A 20,939-nucleotide genomic window follows, 5' to 3' on the forward strand; every position below is an offset into this window, starting at 1 on the left:
CGTGTGGTGTTGTCTGTGTATGGTGTTGTGTGTGTATGGTGTGTGTGCGTGTGGTGTGTGTGCGTGTGGTGTTGTCTGTGTATGGTGTTGTGTGTGTATGGTGTTGTGTGCGTGTGGTGTTGTGTGTGTATGGCGTTGTGTGCATGTGGTGTTGTGTGTGTATGGTGTTGTGTGTGTATGGTGTGTGCGTATGGTTTTGTGTGCATATGGTGTTGTGTGCGTGTGGTGTGTGTGTGGTGTGTGTGTTTGGTGTTGTGTGCGTGTGGTGTTGTGTGTGTATGGTGTTGTGTGTGTATGGTGTTGTGTGTGTATGGTGTTGTGTGTGTATGGTGTTGTGTGGCATATGGTGTTGTGCGTGTATGGTGTTGTGTGGCGTATGGTGTTGTGTGCATGTGGTGCTGTGTGTGTATGGTGTTGTATGTGTGTGGTGTTGTGTGTGTATGGTGTTGTGTGTGTATGGTGTTGTATGTGTGTGGTGTTGTGTGTGTATGGTGTGTGCGTGTGGTGTTGTGTGTGTATGGTATTGTGTGTGTATGGTGTTGTGTGTGTATGGTGTTGTGTGGTGTATGGGGTTGTGTGTGTATGGTGTTGTGTGTGTATGGTGTTGTGTGCATATGGTGTTGTATGTGTGTGGTGTTGTGTGTGTGGTGTTGTGTGTGTATGGTATTGTGTGTGTATGGTGTTGTGTGTGTATGGTGTTGTGTGGTGTATGGGGTTGTGTGAGTATGGTGTTGTGTGCGTATGGTGTTGTGTGCGTATGGTGTTGTGTGCGTATGGTGTTGTGTGTGTATGGTGTTGTGTGCGTATGGTGTTGTGTGCGTATGGTGTTGTGTGTGTATGGTGTTGTGTGCGTATGGTGTTGTGTGTGTATGGTGTGTTTGTATGGTGTTGTGTGCGTATGGTGTTGTGTGCGTATGGTGTTGTGTGGTGTGGTGTATGGTGGGCATGTTGTCTGTTATGTTGTGTGCTATGTGGATTGCGGGTTGTGTGTGCGGTATGTAGTGTGCTGTATGTGTAGTTTGTGTGTGACTGTGTGGTGCATGTGTGATGTATTGTGGCTGTGTGTGTGTGTTTCCCCTCATCCTTCTCCTCTCCAACTGAAGGCATTGCCTCATGTTGTGGAACTGCACCCCCTGAGCCCAGACACCTCTCTGCACCTTGCCCAGGTGGCTAGTCTTCACCTGGAAGCCTAAATGGTAAGTGTTGGAATGATATTCAATCACAGCTCAGCCGAATCCTGCCACCCCCCTTCATATCTCCATTTGTACTCTTTCCAATTATTGATCAATAACAGCACTGCGAGTTATTTGTCCCTTCACTGTCCTTCTCTAGAACGGGAGGACAAGGTCAATACAAACAAGTTAACTCAATGCAACCTTCTTTCAACATGACGATTTGACATGCCGGAATGCGCCTTGAAGATTATTCCATGAGTTGTTCAAATTTACAATTCAGATGCCGGCATTATTTTTCATCGCCATTGCAATAAGTGCTTGGCCTCGTGAATGCAATATTACCACTATACAAATTTGACGTGATATTGTACTTCTGTTGTGGCACTTTGACAAGCCCTGACTCCTCACTTTAATTATCAGGCCTTGGTGTGTGTTATGACAATACTTAAATTTTGAGCTGATGGTTGCTGCTACAACTAATGGCAGAAATGACAACATGTGAAACCTAAATGTATGTGTCTGAGATTTGATTAACCACAAATACAGAGGCTGAGACATAAAGATTGCCTTTAGGCAATCAAGTTACCACTGAGATGAAGTCGGGAACTTTTCGTAATGATGGTAAGTGCTTCAATTAAGGAGTACTTACATTCAGTAACACCTCATGATATCACTGCTCCATATTATCCTTGTGTGCAGGATGAGCTGATCTGATTTCCCAGATCATGTGTCGGCGTGGGTTTCCTCCGGGTGGCCCGATTTCCTCCCACATTACAAAGGTGTGCAGCTTAGGTGGATTGACCATGCTAAATTGCCCCTTAGTGTCCAAAGATGTGCAGGTTAGGTGGGGGTGTGGGGGGTCCGGTGGGGGAGTGCACCCAGCTAGGATGCAGTCTCAGAGGATTAGTGCAGACACGGAGGGCCGAATGGACTCCTTCTGCACTGTAGGGAATTCTATGATTCTGTGAAAGAAATCATCAGCAAGGCTATCTGTTCCCAACATTCCGTTAGAAAATGAAAGAAGGGCAGCACGGTGGCGCAGTGGTTAGCACTGCAGCCTCACAGCGCCGAGGTCCCAGGTTCGATCCCGGCTATGGGTCACTGCCCGTGTGGAGTTTGTACATTCTCCCCGTGTCTGCGTGGGTTTCGTCCCCACAACCTAAAGATGTGCAGGGTAGGTGGAATGAACACGCTAAATTGCCCCTCAATTGAAAAAAAATTAATTGGGTACTCTAAATTAAAAAGAAAAGAAAAATGAGAGCGAGAGAGTGGGGAGAGAGAGAAAAACAAAAATGGGATGTGTTTAGGTTGAAATTGATAACCTCAGTTCAGTTTACATCTTTAAGTCTTTAAGCACATTTATTGACTTTCCACAACTTAATCAATAAAGTTGGGAAAGAACTTTATCTTTTCAGTGGAATCATTAGTTATCATCCAGTGTGAAGATTGAAATAGGCAAACTATCTTGACAGCTGTAGCTCCCTACTCCATTCCCCCCCCCCACCCCTTTCCAATTGCCACATAATTTTCCCCATTTTTCCCCTCCCTCTCACACTCCTCACTCCCACGCCTCCTCCTCAACTCCGTCCCCATTCTTCCCTTACCCAACAACTCCTTCATCCGCCATCCTGTTCCCCATTCCCCCACACAGCAACTCCCCCACTTCCCCCATTCACCGCTCGCGCTCCCAATACTCATAACACAGTGACTCTCCCACGACTTCCCTCTCCCTCCCCCACTCAACCCCGTTCTCCATATCTCTCCTGACCCCATTCCCTTTCACCCTCTCTCTTCATTATCCACCCCCCCCCCCCCCCCGATCCCCTTCCATACAGCCCTCACAACATAGGCACCCAAGTGATTGAATAATTTAATTGACTGAGATATCTGCCTTGATTCATACTCCTCTCCCCCAGAGGAGAAAATAGAACTTTTGCAACACTGGCTGAGCCAGAAAATAATCTGGCAACATTTTGGCAAACAAGTTAAAAATTTTAATCAGCAGAGAACATTCAATTAATTTAAGCACCACCACTTCAAGAAAACCACTAAAAATTTCCAAGGTTAACCGCACCGGCAGGTTCTTTTAATGATGGAACTATTTTGGACCTCGCCAAATGTGTGTTTCAAACATTCCTAGATTACTAATAAGGGGAGAGTCGATAATCAATAGTAATTATTACCAGTGTATCTGGAAAATCAAATGAATACATAGATTTGCGCTGTTTAGTTGTTTTATTTGATCAACCTTTCAGCCTGCAGCAGAAAGTCCCGTGTCTTTTTATTTATTTTGGTTCTCAAGCTGTGTTTGGCTCATAGATTCCCAGCACTGCAACTGTCTGCCTCCTACCAGATTTCAAAATCAGCCAGAGTGACAATGCGGCCCCATTTACAATGCATTGTCGCTACTCGAAACAAGCTAAGACTCGAAAATGCCTTGCAGCAAACGGAAACATCTCCCTCTGAATGAATAAGGCTCTGGGCCTCCATCTTGCCTTCTTTCTGCCTCCCTTTATCTCTCGTGTTGCGGTGCAGTTCCAAAGGCCCAGAGGGTCTTCCATTATCCTGCTAAAAGTGGCCTGTTGTGTGCGTCAGGATGCTTCGGGGAGGGTATTCGACCAAGAGGTGGAAGAAGGGGCTGATTTAGCACAGTGGGCGAAACAGTTGCTTTGGGGGCAGCAGGGTAGCATGGTGGTTAGCATAAATGCTTCACAGCTCCAGGGTCCCAGGTTCGATTCCCGGCTGGGTCACTGTCTTGTGTGGAGTCTGCACGTCCTCCCCGTGTGTGCGTGGGTTTCCTCCGGGTGCTCCTGTTTCCTCCCACAGTCCAAAGATGTACGGGTTAGGTGGATTGGCCATGCTAAATTGCCCATAGTGTCCTAAAAAGTAAGGTTAAGGGGTGGGGGGTTGTTGGGTTACGGGTATAGGGTGGATACGTGGGTTTGAGTAGGGTGATCATTGCTCGGCACAACATCGAGGGCCGAAGGGCCTGTTCTGTGCTGTACTGTTCTATGTTCTAATGTAGAACAAGGCAGCAGCGCGGGTTCAATTCCCGTACCGGCCTCCTCGAATAGGCACTGGAATGTGGCGACTAGGGGCTTTTCATAGTAACTTCATTGAAGCCTACTTGTGATAATAAGCAATTATTATTATTATTAAGACACATTGGAACCAAATGCAAGCCATCCACTTACCCAACATCCACACAAATGGATACTCCTGCAGGACCTAGGAAACCTGGGAATGATTGGCACTTGAGCCCCTCCATCACCCTTCTACACATAGTGCAGCACCCAACTTGCATGCCAAGGAAGAAGGCTTGAGTGAAATGACAGTGGGTGATTCATGGTTCTGGACCATAACCTAGAGAGGGTAGAAATCAGTGCGACCGCACGACAAGAACAGAAAAAGGGGTTGGGAAAATATCAACAGAAACTTATTTCCAATCCATCCAGTGATTCATTTTTGAATTCGCCACAAAACTAGTTATGGATGAAGAAGGCCATTCAGTCCATCTCCCTCAATGTTTCATTGGAACCGATGGTCCTACTTGTCTGTAGCTGCGCCCTAAATTATTTCGGCGTTTCTGCTTCCACTGCACTATCTGGGGAGTATTCTTGGCCTTATCTTGCACATGTCCACCTGACTTCAGTGATGTGCCCTTTTTACCAGTTTGTGGTTTGCTACGTCTGTCCCACAGCCAATGACTTGAAACAAAAGAGGGTTAACCACCTCATGCGGTGTATTTATGGGGTGTACTCACATATATAATAATACTCGTTCCCGGGTCGAAACTCAAATCCCAGAGAGAATGGTGTGAAGAGCTGGAATTTCTCGGAGAACTTCAGTGGGCCGTTTGGTGTGCGTGGCCTATTGCATTCCCAGCGTTTGAAGCCATTGTCCTTGTGGTCACAGCTCCTGTAGCCATCAAAATTCACCATGTAAAGAATGTAGCTCTCCGTCTTCTCCTCTGGAACTGAGTCATCATAGTGGGGGCAGTAGATGTCGAGGTAATCATTGATGCAGACATCCACTGTGTAGTCCCCTCTGTGAAACCTAAAATTCAGAAAGACAATTCAGAAACCAGAATAAATCGAATGAAAACGTGAATATTTTTTTTAAAAATAAAGCTGCGAGGCTATCAAGTCTTTCAGACCTCCCATTCAACCTGAATCTCCACCTAGTTAGGCCTGCTTCAAAGGGTTGTACTCTTGCCTCTCAGTCAGGTTGCCATGGGTCCAATTTCCACTCCAGAGTCTCGCGTTCAAAGTGTAGCCTGGCAGTACTGAGGGGGTGCTACACAAGGTGTTGTCCTTCAGACGCACTGAGGCCCTCTGAGGTGGATGTAAAAGATCCCACACGGCACTCTACCAACTTTTACACATGCACCATAGAAAGCATCTTATCTGGCTGCATCACAGCCTAGCATGGCAACTGCTCGGCCCAAGACCGCAAGAAACTTCAGAGAGTCGTGAACAAGTCCATCACACAAACTCGCCATTGACTCTATCTACACCTCCCGCTGCCTGGGGAAAGCGGGCAGCACTGTCCCATTGGGCAGACGCAGCATGGGTTCATAAAGGGCAGGTCGTGCCTAACTAATTTCGTGGAATTATTTGAGGACATTACCAGTGCGGTAGATAACGGGGAGCCAATGGATGTGGTATATCTGGATTTCCAGAAAGCCTTTGACAAGGTGCCACACAAAAGGTTGCTGCATATGATAAAGATGCATGGCATTAAGGGTAAAGCATGGATAGAGGATTGGTTAATTAATAGAAAGCAAAGAGTGGGGATTGATGGGTGTTTCTCTGGTTGGCAATCAGTAGCTAGTGGTGTCCCTCAGGGATCAGTGTTGGGCTCACAATTTACATAGATGATTTGGAGTTGGGGACCAAGGGCAATGTGTCCAACTTTGCAGACGACACTAAGATGAGTGGTAAAGCAAAAAGTGCAGAGGATACTGGAAATCTGCAGAGGGATTTGGATAAGTTAAGTGAATGGGCTAGGGATTGGCAGATGGAATACAAGGTTGACAAATGTGAGGTTCTCCATTTTGGTAGGAATAACAGCAAAAGGAATTATTATTTAAATGGCAAAATATGAAAACATGCCGCTGTGCAGAGAGACCTGGGTGTACTAGTGCATGAGTCGCAAAAGGTTGGTTTACAGGTGCAACAGGTGATTAAGAAGGCAAATGGAATTTTGTCCTTCATTGCTAGAGAGATAGAATTTAAGACTAGGGAGGTTATGCTGCAATTGTATAAGGTGTTAGTGAGCCGCACCTGGAGTATTGTGTTCAGTTTTGGTCTCCTTACCCGAGAAAGGACGTACTGGCGCTGGAGGGTGTGCAGAGGAGATTCACTAGGTTAATCCCAGAGTTGAAGGGGTTGGATTACGAGGAGAGGTTTTGTAGACTGGGACTATACTTGTTGGGATTTAGAAGGATGAGGGGGGATCTTAAAATTATGAAGGGAATAGATAGGATAGATGCGGGCAGGTTGTTTCCACTGGCGGGTGAAAGCAGAACTAGGGGGCATAGCCTCAAAATAAGGGGAAGTAGATTTAGGACTGAGTTTAGGAGGAACTTCTTCACCCAAAGGGTTGTGAATCTATGGAATTCCTTGCCCAGTGAAGCAGTTGAAGCTCCTTCATTAAATGTTTTTAAAATAAAGATAGGTAGTTTTTTGAAGAATAAAGGGATTAAGGGTTGTGGTGTTTTGGCCGGAAAGTGGAGCTGAGTCCACAAAAGATCAGCCATGATCTCACTGAATGGCGGAGCAGGCACGAGGGGCCAGATGGCCGACTCCTGCTCCAAATTCTTATGTTCTTATGTTCTTATAATCAAAGACCCCTCCCACCTGGCTTACTCACTCTTCGAACTTCTTCCATCGGGCAGCAGATACAAAAGTCTGAGAACACGCACGAACAGCTCAAAAATAGCTCTTTCCCCACTGTTACCAGACTCCTAAACGACCCTCTTACGGACTGATCTCATTAACACTACACTCCTGTAGGCTTCACCCGATGCCGGTGTCTATGTGTTTACATTGTGTACCTTATGTTGCCCTATTATGTATTTTCTTTTCATATACTGATCTGTTTGAGATGCTCGCAGAAATATACTTTTCACGATACCTCAGTACACGTGACAATAAACAAATCCAATCCAATCCAATTTTGAAGCAAATAAGAGGAGCTGACCCAGGGCCTGTATTTATCAACAAACTAACATCATTAAGATAGATCACAACATGACCATGTGGCTATTTGCAGGATCTTACTGTGTTCAAATTGGCTGCCAAGTTATTGTACTTCAAAAGGGCTGAACTGACTGAACTAGTTTTGGAGCATTTTAATATGACGAATGCAAGTTTGTTCTTTTTTCTATTGCTAATAGGAAGGGAGTTCATGAGGAGGGACCAAAATACATGTCGGCAGACAAGGAGGAAGCATTTGGAAGAGCGTTTCTGCAGAATGTGTGTGCTGACTGTAGGATCAGGCTCCAAAGATGAGGCAAAGCAGGGACAAGCAGTAATCTGGAGTCAGATGGTGAAGGATGAGGATTGAAACATATGGACTGAAGTTTTCCAACCGGTCCCTCCGACGGTAAGCCACCGGCAGTGAGGGGGTGCAACCAACGTCAAAGCCCGTTGACAGCAGCAGGACCAGAAGGCCTCCGCCATGGCAAATCACTCCGCGTGGCGGGGGTGCGGCGGGGACTCCTGCCCATGGATTGGATTGGGGAGGGTCCCGGTATAATGTACGGCTACAGGACTCCCCTCTCTCCCATTCCATTGTGTTCAAATGACAAAGCTTAAACAACTACTTACTTCTTGAGATTTTGTTACCCTCCCGATTTAATCATTACACACCCCCCCCCCCCCCCCCCCCCCACTCACATGAAGGCTCGCCTGTTTCCAAAGCCCAAGGGCAGCGGTTAAAAGTGGCAATATGAGTGCATACTGACGAATAGGTATGGATTAAATAGCGGCCTTCAAAAGGGGAACTGAAGGAGTAAACATTACAGGGATCTGGAAAAGAGCTGGGGATGGAATTAAATGGGCTTAACTTCACATGAGCCACCATGGACTCGATGGGCTGAATGGCTTCCTTCTGTGTTGAAATAGTCTATGATAGGTTATAAGAGTGGGATCCTGAGCTGGTCTTTTTCACACTCCCCTGACTGAGGGATACTGAAACAGAGTTGACCATGCTGGCTGCGGGTATTACTCAGGTAATGATTCAACTTAACCTGTAAATCTAAGTGGCTTGTACCAGATAAAGACGCTTATTAATCTGCATGTAGCTGAACCCAGTTATCATGGAAGCGTCCCTTGTGCTTTTAAAGGCCATGCACGATTAAATAAAACTCCCTGGGCGTCTGATGCTTCTTTAAGTATTTGTTCATTGAAGATGTTACAGCTTTCCTGTTGGGACAATAGCTGATTGAAAAGATAGAATGAACCGTGTTAAATGAAAGAAGAGCCACAGGGTGAATGGGAGGTGGGGGTAAGGGTTAGGTAAGGTAAGGTTACACACACATTATTACATCATGCGCATATTCTGGAAGTACATACGGTTCGTTTAATAGATGAGTATCTGTTGTGCTTGAAGAGGGTGGGCAGTGCTTGCTTTTCTGAGTTGCTCCTGGCATGGAAACCAGGTGCCAGAGCAGTGCAGGTGTCCTGATTTACCAGTCCCTTGTTACCAGCAGTTGCAAATGGCTCCAAGTTGCAAGCTCAAGGCCCAGAGGTCACAAGGTGGCTATTTTTATCAAGGTCAATTAAGCGAGCACCAGATGTGGAGGGAAACTTACTGAAGATGGAATAAATGACGTGACAAGAGTCTCTCAGCGTAGCCCAAAGACCAGGTGGAAATACTGGGTGGGCACTGTGACAGCTGTGGATATGAGCATGTTTTGTATCAAGCTCAATTAATTTCTTCCGATGAAATACCCCAGCGCGCAGTGCACAGGGGCTCATTAGGGATTTCAGGTATGGAGTCTTAATATATCACACTGATGCTTTTACCAAAACAAAGCTTTTGCAATCTGCTAATGTTAAAAAGGCAGCCGTCTTTATTAGAGTGTGTTTGGCAAAACTTTCTCTCATTTGTTTTCAAACACAGGGCCGGAGGACATGAACTATACGCACTCGCATCAAGCGATAATTGAACGATATTAGAACTCGACGTGCTTTTCTCCTATTGACCAGGGAGAAAAACAGGTTTTTAATATTTTCATTCCAGCAAACGAACAAAAACGTTTGCCGTTCAGGTGAGTTGAGGTGTCACATGATTCTCAGAAATCTGTGCCACTCTCAAAGGTGAGTCACATTGGATTCTGAAAGTTAACTCTGGGTGAGATTTTCCGTTTGGGAGACTGTTGTTCTCCCCCTGGGAACGCAAATCGGGAAGCAATTCCGTATCCCATGCCATGTACTGAGGTCAGTACTGAGGGAGTGCTGCACTGTAAGAGGGTCAGTACTGAGGGAGTGCTGCACTGTCAGAAGGTCAGTACTGAGGGAGCATGGCACTGTCAGAGGGTCAGTACTGAGGGAGTGCTGCACTGTCAGAGGGGCAGTACTGAGGGAGTGCTGCACTGTCAGAGGGTGAGTACTGAGGGAGTGCTGCACTTCCAGAGGGTCAGTACTGAGGGAGTGCTGCACTTCCAGAGGGTCAGTACTGAGGGAGTGCCGCACTGTCAGAGGGTCAGTACTGTGGGAGTACTGCACTTCCAGAGGGTCAGTACTGAGGGAGTGCCGCACTGTCAGAGGGTCAGTACTGAGGGAGTGCTGCACTGTCAGAGGGTCAGTACTGAGGGAGTGCCGCACTGTCAGAGGGTCAATACTGAGGGAGTGCCGCACTGTCAGAGGGTCAGTACTGAGGGAGTGCCGCACTGTCAGATGGTCAGTACTGACGGAGTGCTGCACTGTCAGAGGGTCAGCACTGAGGGAGTGTTGTACTGTCAGAGGGTCATACTGAGGGAGTGTCGCACTGTCAGAGGGTCAGCACTGAGGGAGTGCCGCACTGTCAGAGGGTCAGTACTGAGGGAGTGCCGCACTGTCAGTACTGCTGCACTGTCAGAGGGTCAGTACTGAGGGAGTGCTGCACTGTCAGAGGGTCAGCACTGAGGGAGTGTTGTACTGTCAGAGGGTCATACTGAGGGAGTGTCGCACTGTCAGAGGGTCAGTACTGAGGGAGTGCCGCACTGTCAGAGGGTCAGTACTGAGGGAGTGCCGCACTGTCAGAGGGTCAGTACTGAGGGAGTGCCGCACTGTCAGATGGTCAGTACTGAGGGAGTGCTGCACTGTCAGAGGGTCAGCGCTGAGGGAGTGCCGCACTGTCAGAGGGTCATACTGAGGGAGTGTCGCACTGTCAGAGGGTCAGTACTGAGGGAGTGCTGCACTGTCAGTACTGCTGCACTGTCAGAGGGTCAGTACTGAGGGAGTGCTGCACTGTCAGAGGGTCAGCACTGAGGGAGTGCTGCACTGTCAGAGGGTCAGTACTGAGGGAGTGTTGTACTGTCAGAGGGTCATACTGAGGGAGTGTCGCACTGTCAGAGGGTCAGTACTGAGGGAGTGCCGCACTGTCAGAGGGTCAGTACTGAGGGAGTGCCGCACTGTCAGATGGTCAGTACTGAGGGAGTGCCGCACTGTCAGAGGGTCAGTACTGAGGGAGTGCCGCACTGTCAGAGGGTCATACTGAGGGAGTGTCGCACTGTCAGAGGGTCAGTACTGAGGGAGTGCTGCACTGTCAGAGGGTCAGTACTGAGGGAGTGCTGCACTGTCAGAGGGTCAGTACTGAGGGAGTGCTGCACTATCAGAGGGTCAGTACTGAGGGAGTGCTGCACTGTCAGAGGGTCAGTACTGAGGGAGTGTTGTACTGTCAGAGGGTCAGTACTGAGGGAGTGTCGCACTGCCGGAGATGCTACCATTCAGCTGAAGCATCAAACCAAGGTCCTATTCTTTTGCAGGTGAGCACAAAAGATCCCACAGTACTGTTTTGAAGACGAACGTGGAAGATATCTTGGGTTCCTCCATGCATACAGAGAAACAAGAAGCAGGACCAGGCCACTCAGCTCCTCGAACCTGCTCCGCTATTCAATAAGGTCATGGCTGATCTGATTGTAACCTCAAGCTTCACCCCGATAACCTTTCACCCTTTGTTTATCAAGAATCTATCACGATCTGCCTTGAAGATATTCAAAGACTCTGCTTTCACTAAGAAAGACAGTTTGAAAGGCTCACTAACCTCAAGGAGAAAACATTTCTCCTCCTCATCTCTCTTAAATGGGCAACCCCTCATTTTTAAACCCTGATCCCTAGTTCTAGATTCTCCCACAGGTGAGCTGTTCGTCGCAGTGGGGGGGGGGGGGGGGGGGTACTGTCCATGTGTCTTCCCATCACAAACTTAACGATGGTGGAGGTGGGAAGGTGACCGTGTTGTTACCCATCACCCCCCGCCCGCCCCTGATTAAATCCCCCCTGCCACCAATCTCATCATGAAGGACGGGACAAGATTCTGCCCATGGTCAAGCAATCTGCTGACTCTCACAGCATGGAGACTGACTGCCCACGTGGATGCCACAGGAGGCAGCCTGAGTCAGCAACTTCAGCGGGGGCCAAGGAGAAAAAGGACGGGGAGTTGAGAAAAACATAACTTCTCTGCAACAGATGTCATTGCAAAGGAATTCCAACACTGTGGTTGATGGGGCAAGTGTTACATTACTGAACGTTCGAAGAGCAAACAAAAGCACAAAGCCCTGAAAGCAGTGATTACATGGCCATTTGCAAATGCACCACAGGAAAACCACAAGATAAACCTGCGTTTGAAGCATGATCAATTAAAGTCTGGCCTTCAGTAAATGGTCAGGCGACACCATCCTTCAGTCGATCAACCACCGGCGAATGTGGTGAATCTCACTTTGAAAATGGTCAACTCGTGCATGGGAAGAGGCAATTCAAAACTTGCATGAAAATTAATGCACAGGAAGAGGCCATTCAGCCCAACTGCTATTGCTAGCATGCGAGCTCCACACGATGATACACCAAACTAGTCTACCATTCTACGCCTTTAGCATTCACCTACTTATTTAGCTGCCTCTTTGGTATCATTCTCCCGGTCATAGATTTTTCTTCATTGGAAAAATTAATTGGGTACTCTAAATTTATTTTTTTAAATGATTTGGGCCTCCCTTTCAACAGATTATGCTCCACCTCTCATATCCCCTACACCGGTGATGTCTAGAAGCTTCATTCAACACCAACCACTCCGCAACACCCCTCCCCCAGCCCCTGAAGCTTCCTGCCACGGAGTTCCTTCCTCTGTCTGCAGGCTCTGTCTGTGATGGATCCAGCTAGGCCTCCACCCCTCCGTGCTCGTACACGCCTCATCAACCCTTACATCTTTAAAATCGGAACCATGCTGGGAAAGACAAGACTGTAAACAGGAGAACGCATCAGCCCAGATCTTCCAGTCTCCAGATTGGCAAAGATGCTTTGCAGGAGCACACGGACGTTATGATGCGCTGACCTGCCTGGGAACTGTCTGAAATTCTGATAGGCAAGGCCACTGCTCCCCAAGACCCTCTGCAAATGTCTCCGCCTCGGAGTTAGAGTTCCGAAGTACTTAGTTGAACGATTACCCAGGAAATATTGTGCAGATTAAAACCTAACCCAATGTGTGAGTAAGTACAGAACTGACCCCAGCTCCACCCCTCAACTATCCCTCCCTGACCCGACTCATCCCCAACCTGCTAACCCCCAATCCCACTCCTGACTTCCACCCAACTACCCCTGACCCCTGACTACCCCCCCCCCCCCCCACCCCACCCAACCACCTGACTACCTCTGACCTCTCAATCATTGCCCCCTGCCACCTGACTACTCCTGGACCTGGCTACCCACTCACCCACCTACCACCTCACCCATCAGCCACCCTCGGAATCTTACCACTTCGTCACCTATCACACTTTATCCACCTGCCATTTGACTCATTTGCCACCTCACCCACCCTGCCCACTTACCCACTATCACACTACTCATTCATTCATTTACCCATTCACTAGTATTCAGATCGGACCTTAAATCTTACTACAGGGCGGCTGATGCCACCAATTAGGAGCATGTCCAGTCTTGCTCTGACTTTATTGTGACCTGATGAGGCTCTCTGAGGGACACTGCATTCTGTATCACTAATAGAACCGACCTCCGAAGACCTGGCAAGAACTGCGGGAGAGCGTCGGGGCAGGGAATGATCGCGCAGAGCGGAAATCCGACGATGATTGCCTTTCCTCCGAAGTTCCGGGCCGTCAAAATGTAATCACGGCTCCATTTCTGTCGACTAGATGTTGGGGGACTCCCATGTTCCCTTGGCATAATAACCCTACAGGCACATTCTCAGCTGGTCCTTTGAGTCAGAGAGGTGACAAACTCTGGAACTGGAGCCTCCTTCGCAGCCGTGAGATGCTTGGCTTCCGTGCACCATAAAAGATCTTCTCCATTCCCTCATATGAGAGAGCTCTGCCTCACCATGGGGCGCCAGATTTGTGGACGAATCTCCTGGTCACTGGGTCATAGACCCAATTATGGTGCAGATGTCAGTCCTCTGCAGAGCAATCCAGTCAGTGCCGTTCCCTGGCTCCATCTCGTTGTCCGGCAATGTTATTTGAGCACCACTTTTAAATTTTTTTTCCAATTAAGGGGCAAATTAGCATGGCCAATCCACCTAACCTGCACATCTTTGGGTTGTGGGGGTGAGACCCACGCAGACACATGGAGAATGTGCAAACTCCACATGGACAGTGGCCCGGGGCTGGGATCGAACCCGGGTCCTTGGCGCCTTGAGGCAGCAGTGCTAACCACAGCGCCACCGTGCCGCCCATTTGAACACTTCTGATTGGTACTTATAAAAGGTATCAAAGACGGGACAAATAGCTCTTTGACATATGGTCTAGAATTGTCCAATCAGTGAATGAAAAGTCCACCAATTGCCCAATTGGACAGCAAAGGCAAGGAGCTGTGACGATAGGTGGGTTGGGTGACTAATGGCAGGATAGTGGAGCGTTTGGCAGTGGGTGGTCATTGCGGTAGTCGGTATTAGGGGTATTACGGTACCCAGGTTGATGCTGTAAGACCATTGGTGTGGGAGGTACCTGAGACAGCAAGATCATTGGTGAAGCCTGCCTGCTGGTTCCGCCCAGTAAGGCGGAGTATAAGAGCCTGTGTCTCCCCAGCTGCTGCATTCTGTACCTGCGCTGCTGGGGGAATCATCTAGTCCAATAAAGCCTTCAACTGTCGTCCAACCGCGCTTCTGGAGTCATTGATCGAGCATCAGTCATGTGATCAAATCACCTGGAGTACGTCCAATCAGAGATGGCGATCCTACCCGCCAGGAGCTGGCGAGATGATGAATACAGAGCAGATTAAAAGAGGATGTAACTTGCCAGAGAAGCACGACTCTTCTGTAATTTATTCACCCGCACAAATATTAACATCAAGGAAGACTGGCAGCTGCAGCAACATAATTGGATTACAGGATCAACGAGGCACCCCAAACAGCTGTCAGCTTCTACAACAAGAAGAAAAGACCTCAAGCTGAAGCAGTTAATTCCCTCCGTGTTGCAATAACATCCTGCTCTTTGGCATAGGTGATGCAGAGTGTTTCTGTAAACACAAATCTACTTAGTCTGTTACAATACAGCTAGTTGCAAAATGAACAGTGTGTCCTCGGCAAGAAGCAACAGGTGTTCTGATCCAGCAGGGGAAAAGCATTCTAGGTTTTAAGGATTCTCTTTCCGAGGCTGTCTGCTGAATCGGACAGGAGGAAGCAGAGGCTGATCCGTGGTGCAGGCCCACGGAAACAGCAGCGCGGGGCGCTCGGGCGTTCCTCTTGCGGGGTTTCCGGAGAGGGAACTGGAGAAGGAATTGTTGGTGGCAGTCAGTGACGATGAGCCAGGAATATTGCTGAGGGCGTCCAGGCGATGATGCGGCCAGAATCCATCTCCTGTTTTCTCCTTCCACTCTGAATGCCTCAGGGTCTCCAGTTCACACCGTGTCCAGTCATGACCAACCCCAGTCAGTGTTGATTCATGTACGTTCTCCCCTTCACAGTGGTTAGCACTGTGACTTCACAGCGCCAGGGTCCCAGCTTCGATACCCTGTCTCTGTCTGTGCCGAGTCTGCACGTTCTCCCTATCTCTGCGTGGGTTTCCTCAGGTTGCCTCCCACAAGTCCCGAAACACGTGCTTGTTAGGTGAATTGGGCATTCTGAATTCACCCTCCGTGTACCCGAACAGGCGCCGGAGTGTGGAGACCAGGGGATTTTCCACAGTAACCTCATTGCAGTGTTAATGTAAGCCTACTTGTGCCAATAATAATGATTATTATTGGCGGCTGCAGCTTCAGCTGTCCACACCTCAAGCTCTGGTATTCCCTTCGTAAAACCCTCTCCCCTCCTCCCCGACGCTCCTTGAAACCTACCTCTTTAAAAATGCTTCTGGTCATCCATCCTAATATCTCTGTGTGTCTCAGTGTCAAAGCACCATGGGACATTTTACTACCCGAAAGATGCTACAATAAATTCAAGTTATTATTGTTGTTGTTACCTTTCTTTCTGTTTGAGTGCGAGCACAGGACATTAAGGAATGATAATGGGATGGAAGGGTAGTGTCAGCTCCTGCACAATACGTGAAAGGGCCCATAAAACAGGGTCTGGTTTAGCACACTGGGCTAAATCGCTGGCTTTGAAAGCAGACCAAGGCAGGCCAGCAGTACAGTTCGATTCCCGTATCAGCCTCCCCGAACAGGTGCCGGAATGTAGTGACTAGGGGCTTTTCACAGTAACTTCATTGAAGCCTACTCGTGACACTAAGCGATTTTCATTTTTCAAACAGGACTGTTGGCCCTACAGATATTTTTCTCTCTTCCTGTGAAAATCCCTGGGTCAATCCCGACCCTGACAATGTTACCCTCATCCCAACAACAAATAAACCCTGGGGATTGGAGGCACCCAGGTGCATCCATTTGGGCAAGGTGGTACCCTGGCACTATTGGTGCCACCTGGATGCCCTGGCACTGCCAGCCAGGAACCCTGGACATTCTACCTGGGTGCCAGCCTGGCATGGCCAAGGTTTCCAGGTGGCACTGCCAGCTGACAGAAGCACTGGCAGGCTGGTGGTGCCAAGCTGGCATTTTTTTGGGGTGATGGTGATCGGGCCAGGGGGTGCCTTGCATGGATGTGGGCTGGCCTGTGGACCCCCTCTTGAGTTGCGGCAAGCGGAGCTCTTCAGTGCAGGAAAGGGGGCTTTGTGCGGTCTCGGCTGCACGTTCCCGCAGAGGCCCCCCTCTCGGACCCCAGTGACATTTTACAGCGTTGCTTTTCTCAGCGCTGCGAGCGGGAAACACGTGGCTAAATGCACTCGCTGTGGGACTTTGTTCCCATCGAGTTAAATCCCGCCTTTGCCAATCATGCTTGGACAATCCAATTCAGCCAGCTGCTCCGACCCGAGGTGCACGCAAACAAAACAAGTGTCAACAAATTTCACCCCAGCAGTGATCAGTAATTAGCACAGAGTAAGGGATGATCCGTGATTACATATTCTTGAAACAAGGCAAGCATTTAAACAGCAGAAGTGAAGGTTCCCATTGGGGACGGCTGTGGGTGGAATGTTTTTGCACCAGGATTCTCTGGTCTCCGTGGGTCTTTGATAAACATACATTAAGACAATTATAAAATACTACAATCCTTAGTTAGTAAAAAGGAAACAGTCATTGGCCGGAATTCTCCGGGCGTTGGGATTTTCTTTTCCCGTTGGCAGCACATCCCGCCCGTGGGTTTCCCGGTGGTATGGGTTGGTTTCAGTGGGAAATCCCATTGACAAGCGGTGGGAAGAGAGAACCTGGGGGACTGGGGAATCCCACCTATTATTAAGAGGAATATTAATGGTCCCTGGATCAAAATCCCCTTACAGGTGTACCATAGAAAGCATCCTATCGAGCTGCATCACAGCCTGGTATGGCAACTGCTCAGCCCAAGACCGCAAGAAACTACAGAGAGTCGTGAACACCGCCCAGTCCATCACACAAACCTGCCTCCCATCCATTGACTCCATCTACACCTCCCGCCGCCTGGGGAAAGCGGGCAGCATAATCAAAGACCCCTCCCACGCGGCTTACTCACTCTTCCAACTTCTCCCATCGGGCAGGAGATACAAAAGAGCGAGACACGCACAAACAGATTCAAAAACAGCTTCTTCCCCGCTGTTACCAAACTCCTAAACAACCCTCTTAGGGACTGACCTGATTAATACTACACCCCTGTATGCTTCAGCCAATGCGGTGTCAATGTATTTACATTGTGTACCTTGTGTTCCCCTATTATGTATTTTCTTTTTATTTTATTTTCTTTCATGTAATTAATGATCTGTTTGAGCCGCTTGCAGAAAAATACTTTTCACGGTACCTCGGTACACGTGACAATAAGCAAATCCAATCCAATCCAAGCCATGCATAGATTGGACTGAGGCCACTTTTACTACCCGGCCGGGTTTAACTGCTTTGATGAAGTCCAGGTGTTCTGTGAACAACAGAAGATTTGCTCATTTTCACTCGCACACCTGGACAGTCGATCTGCATCTGGGCCCTGCCAAATCTGGGAGCAGGAAATTGGAGACCCTGACGATTGCTCTTCCTGTATTCTGAGCTCTGGGTTGCACCCAAGCCACTCTTGAACAGCAGCCTGCGATGACGATAACCAACTCGTTGGATGTGTTCTGCGATTGTGGCACCTTTATGGGTGTTGCTCTGCAAATGCTGCTTTAACTCAGTGTTGGTACTATTTTGCTTTGCTAATGTCAGGCTGGCGGGCAGACCCACCCTGCCCAAACCTTTACGTCGGGGTGATTGGGGGGAGGTGGGACAATTTCAAAAACTGATGACGGCAGATCAGCCACCCCCCCTCCCCCGCCACGTTAACTGCAATGGAGAGATTGTACCATGTTCATGGCATTGTTATTGTTATCAGTATAAAATCTTGCAAATACCCGAATAAAAATGTTTTTTTTTTAAATTTCAATGGAAAGGAAGAAAATTGGGCACAATGAATAATGGGCAGGGGATCGTTTGCCACTCATTTTCTGCCCGGCAACAATGGTCCCATTGGTGGTTTACCCATTGGCATATCTCTGTGGAACAGGATGTTGGTCACTGGCACAATCCACGTTACAATTTAAAAATAGACTCTTGGCCCTCAAGGTGGATGTTAAAATGGGAAAAAGATTTGTGTTTTTCCTCATTTTCAAAAGTAAAGGCCAATCAATTTAAAGGGAATTTGAGGTGCCACACTTTAAGTTTGTAAAAACATGGTGAAGTGTTTATTCAGAGATTTTGCTTCCTCGGGACAAGACGGTGAACTCCCCCCAAAAACACTTGAAACACTCCGCTGATGCCCCTGCGTATTAAGTAACATTTGACCAGCCAATAGAATCATAGATTTTACAGTGCAGAAGGAGGCCATTCAGCCCATCGGGTCTGCACCGGCCCCTAGAAAGAGCACCCTACTTAAGCCCATGCCTCCACCCTATGAAATGAAATGAAAAATGAAAATCGCTTATTGTCACGAGTAGGCCTCAATGAAGTTACTGTGAAAAGCCCCTAGTCGCCACATTCCGGCGCCTGTCCGGGGAGGCTGGTACAGGAATCGAACCGTGCTGCTGGCCTGCTTGGTCTGCTTTAAAAGCCAGCGATTTAGCCCAGTGAGCTAAACCAGCCCCTAGCTAAACCAGCCCCTATCCCCGTAACACAGTAACCCCACCTCACCTTTTTTTGGACACTAAGGGGCAATTTAGCATGTCCAATCCACCTAACCTGCACATCTTTGGACTGTGGGAGGAAACCAGAGCACCCGGAGGAAACCCTCGTAGACACAGGGAGAATGTGCAGACACCAGAAAGACAGGAATTGAACCCGGGGCCCTGACGCTGTGAGGCAGCATTGCTAACCACTGTGCCACCGTGCCGCCCAGTGTTAGTTGAATACATGACAGATATTATCCTCTTTAGTTAGAAGATTTGCAATGTACAAAACAGAGAATGGACAGGGTGGCCTGTATCTAGGCTTCTCAGAAGTACTTAGAGCTGGCCGATGCTGACAGAATTTCTTCCCTGAACATTAAATTGACTTGGATAGTAACCATCCTTATTATAGGACTATGGCCTCTCTGAAATTCTGCACAAAATCTAGAGGCTGACACTTTGGTGCCGCACCGAGTGAGTGCCGCACTGTTGGAAGTGCCATCTCCTGGGTGAGACATGAAACAAAAAAACCTCTAATATTCTGATGAAAGGCCATCAATATCTGAAACGTTAACTCTGCTGCTCTGTCCACAGGTATGGCCAGGCTCGCTGTGCATTTCTGGCATTTCCTGTCTTTTACTTCAAATTTTCAACATTCACAGTCTTTTGCACTTGTGACTGTTAGTGTCTACCTGCCCAGGTGAATCTTAAAGGTCTCGTGGCGCTGTTCAGAGAAGAGAGCCTCTTCCGCTGTCTTCAGTAACATCCCTTCCTCAACAACGGCCCCAAAAGGAATTTAAGTGAAGATTATCTTCTCTGTGGGAACTTGCTGTGCACAGAGTGGCCGCTGTGCTTGTTACATAACAGTGCCGACTACCAGTTCAGTGATAATTGGATGTGAGCCCTCTGGAACATCCCGAGGACATGCCATCAATGTCAATTCCTTCTTCATTTCCTCCCCCGCTTTGCCACTGTTACCCTCCGCAGGGAAGCCAGCTCTTTGATGCTTTTTGCATTGAAATTAAGAGTTCCTCATGTGGGGAAATCCCAAAAGCAATGTTCGTTCTCCAGTGCAGCACAACACAAGGAGGGTGAACATGAAGGCCGGCACATATTAATCAGAGTCTTCTTTCAACGCACTAAACACCAGTCGTTCTTCTTAACACTGCACAGATACGCTCTTGAAGACCTCAGTTCTGATCAAATGCTACTTCAAACTAAAAACTCAGGATTTTGGCGAGCATTACTTCGTCAAATATCCACTCTGCAAATGATGTGAAGAGAGATTGAAGTTCGCTCATTGAGTTTGGGAGTTGTCCTTTTTTTTTAAAACGAGAGAAAGCGAACAACAAATAAATGGGAAGAAACAATCAGAACAATCCTCTAGTTCTGACTGTACAGCGATGTACCGGAAAACAGATATCCCCTTCTCTTTCACAGCTTCACTCAAAGGAGACTCTCTCGTTTGACACTAAAAATAAAAGCAAAATATTGCAGGTGCTGCAATCTGGAACAAAAACAGAAAATGCCGGAAAACCGCAGCAGGCCTGGCAGCATCTGTGGCAAGAGAAAGTAGAGTTAATGTTTTGAGTCTCTATGGTTCTTCTTCAGTGTTCAGAGTCCTCCAGACATGTCATGTCAATTCTGTTTCTTTCTCCACAGGTGCTCCCAGACCTGCTGAGCTTTCCCAGCATTTTCTGTTTTTCTCTCTTCTTTAAAGGCTGTAATATCCAATCAGACCAGTCAATTCATGTTTCTGACACTTCTATTGGCATGAGAACCATAGAATAGAATCATAGATTCTCTACTGTGCAGAAGGAGGTCTAGTTTAGCACAGGGGCTGGTTTCGCACAGGGCTAAATCGCTGGCTTTGAAACCAGACCAAGGCAGGCCAGCAGCACAGTTCAATTCCCGTACCAGCCTCCCCGAACAGGCGCCGGAATGTGGCGACTAGGGGCTTTTCACAGTAA

General features: G+C 48.1%; 1 protein-coding gene across 4 annotated transcripts in view; it reads right to left on the reverse strand.

Annotated features, from left to right (window-relative positions):
• The window catches only part of LOC119953012 (ephrin-A5-like), a 427,429-nt gene that overhangs the window by 67,749 nt on the left and 338,741 nt on the right, over positions 1-20,939 (reverse strand). For all 4 annotated transcript variants that reach the window (XM_038776770.1, XM_038776772.1, XM_038776771.1 and 1 more), the window contains exon 2: positions 4,939-5,231. In XM_038776770.1, the coding sequence (XP_038632698.1) occupies positions 4,939-5,231 (293 nt within the window). The remainder of the gene's footprint in view (positions 1-4,938; positions 5,232-20,939) is intronic.

Source organism: Scyliorhinus canicula, chromosome 18, assembly GCF_902713615.1.
Source record: "Scyliorhinus canicula chromosome 18, sScyCan1.1, whole genome shotgun sequence".
Classification (NCBI taxonomy): Eukaryota; Metazoa; Chordata; class Chondrichthyes; order Carcharhiniformes; family Scyliorhinidae; genus Scyliorhinus; species Scyliorhinus canicula.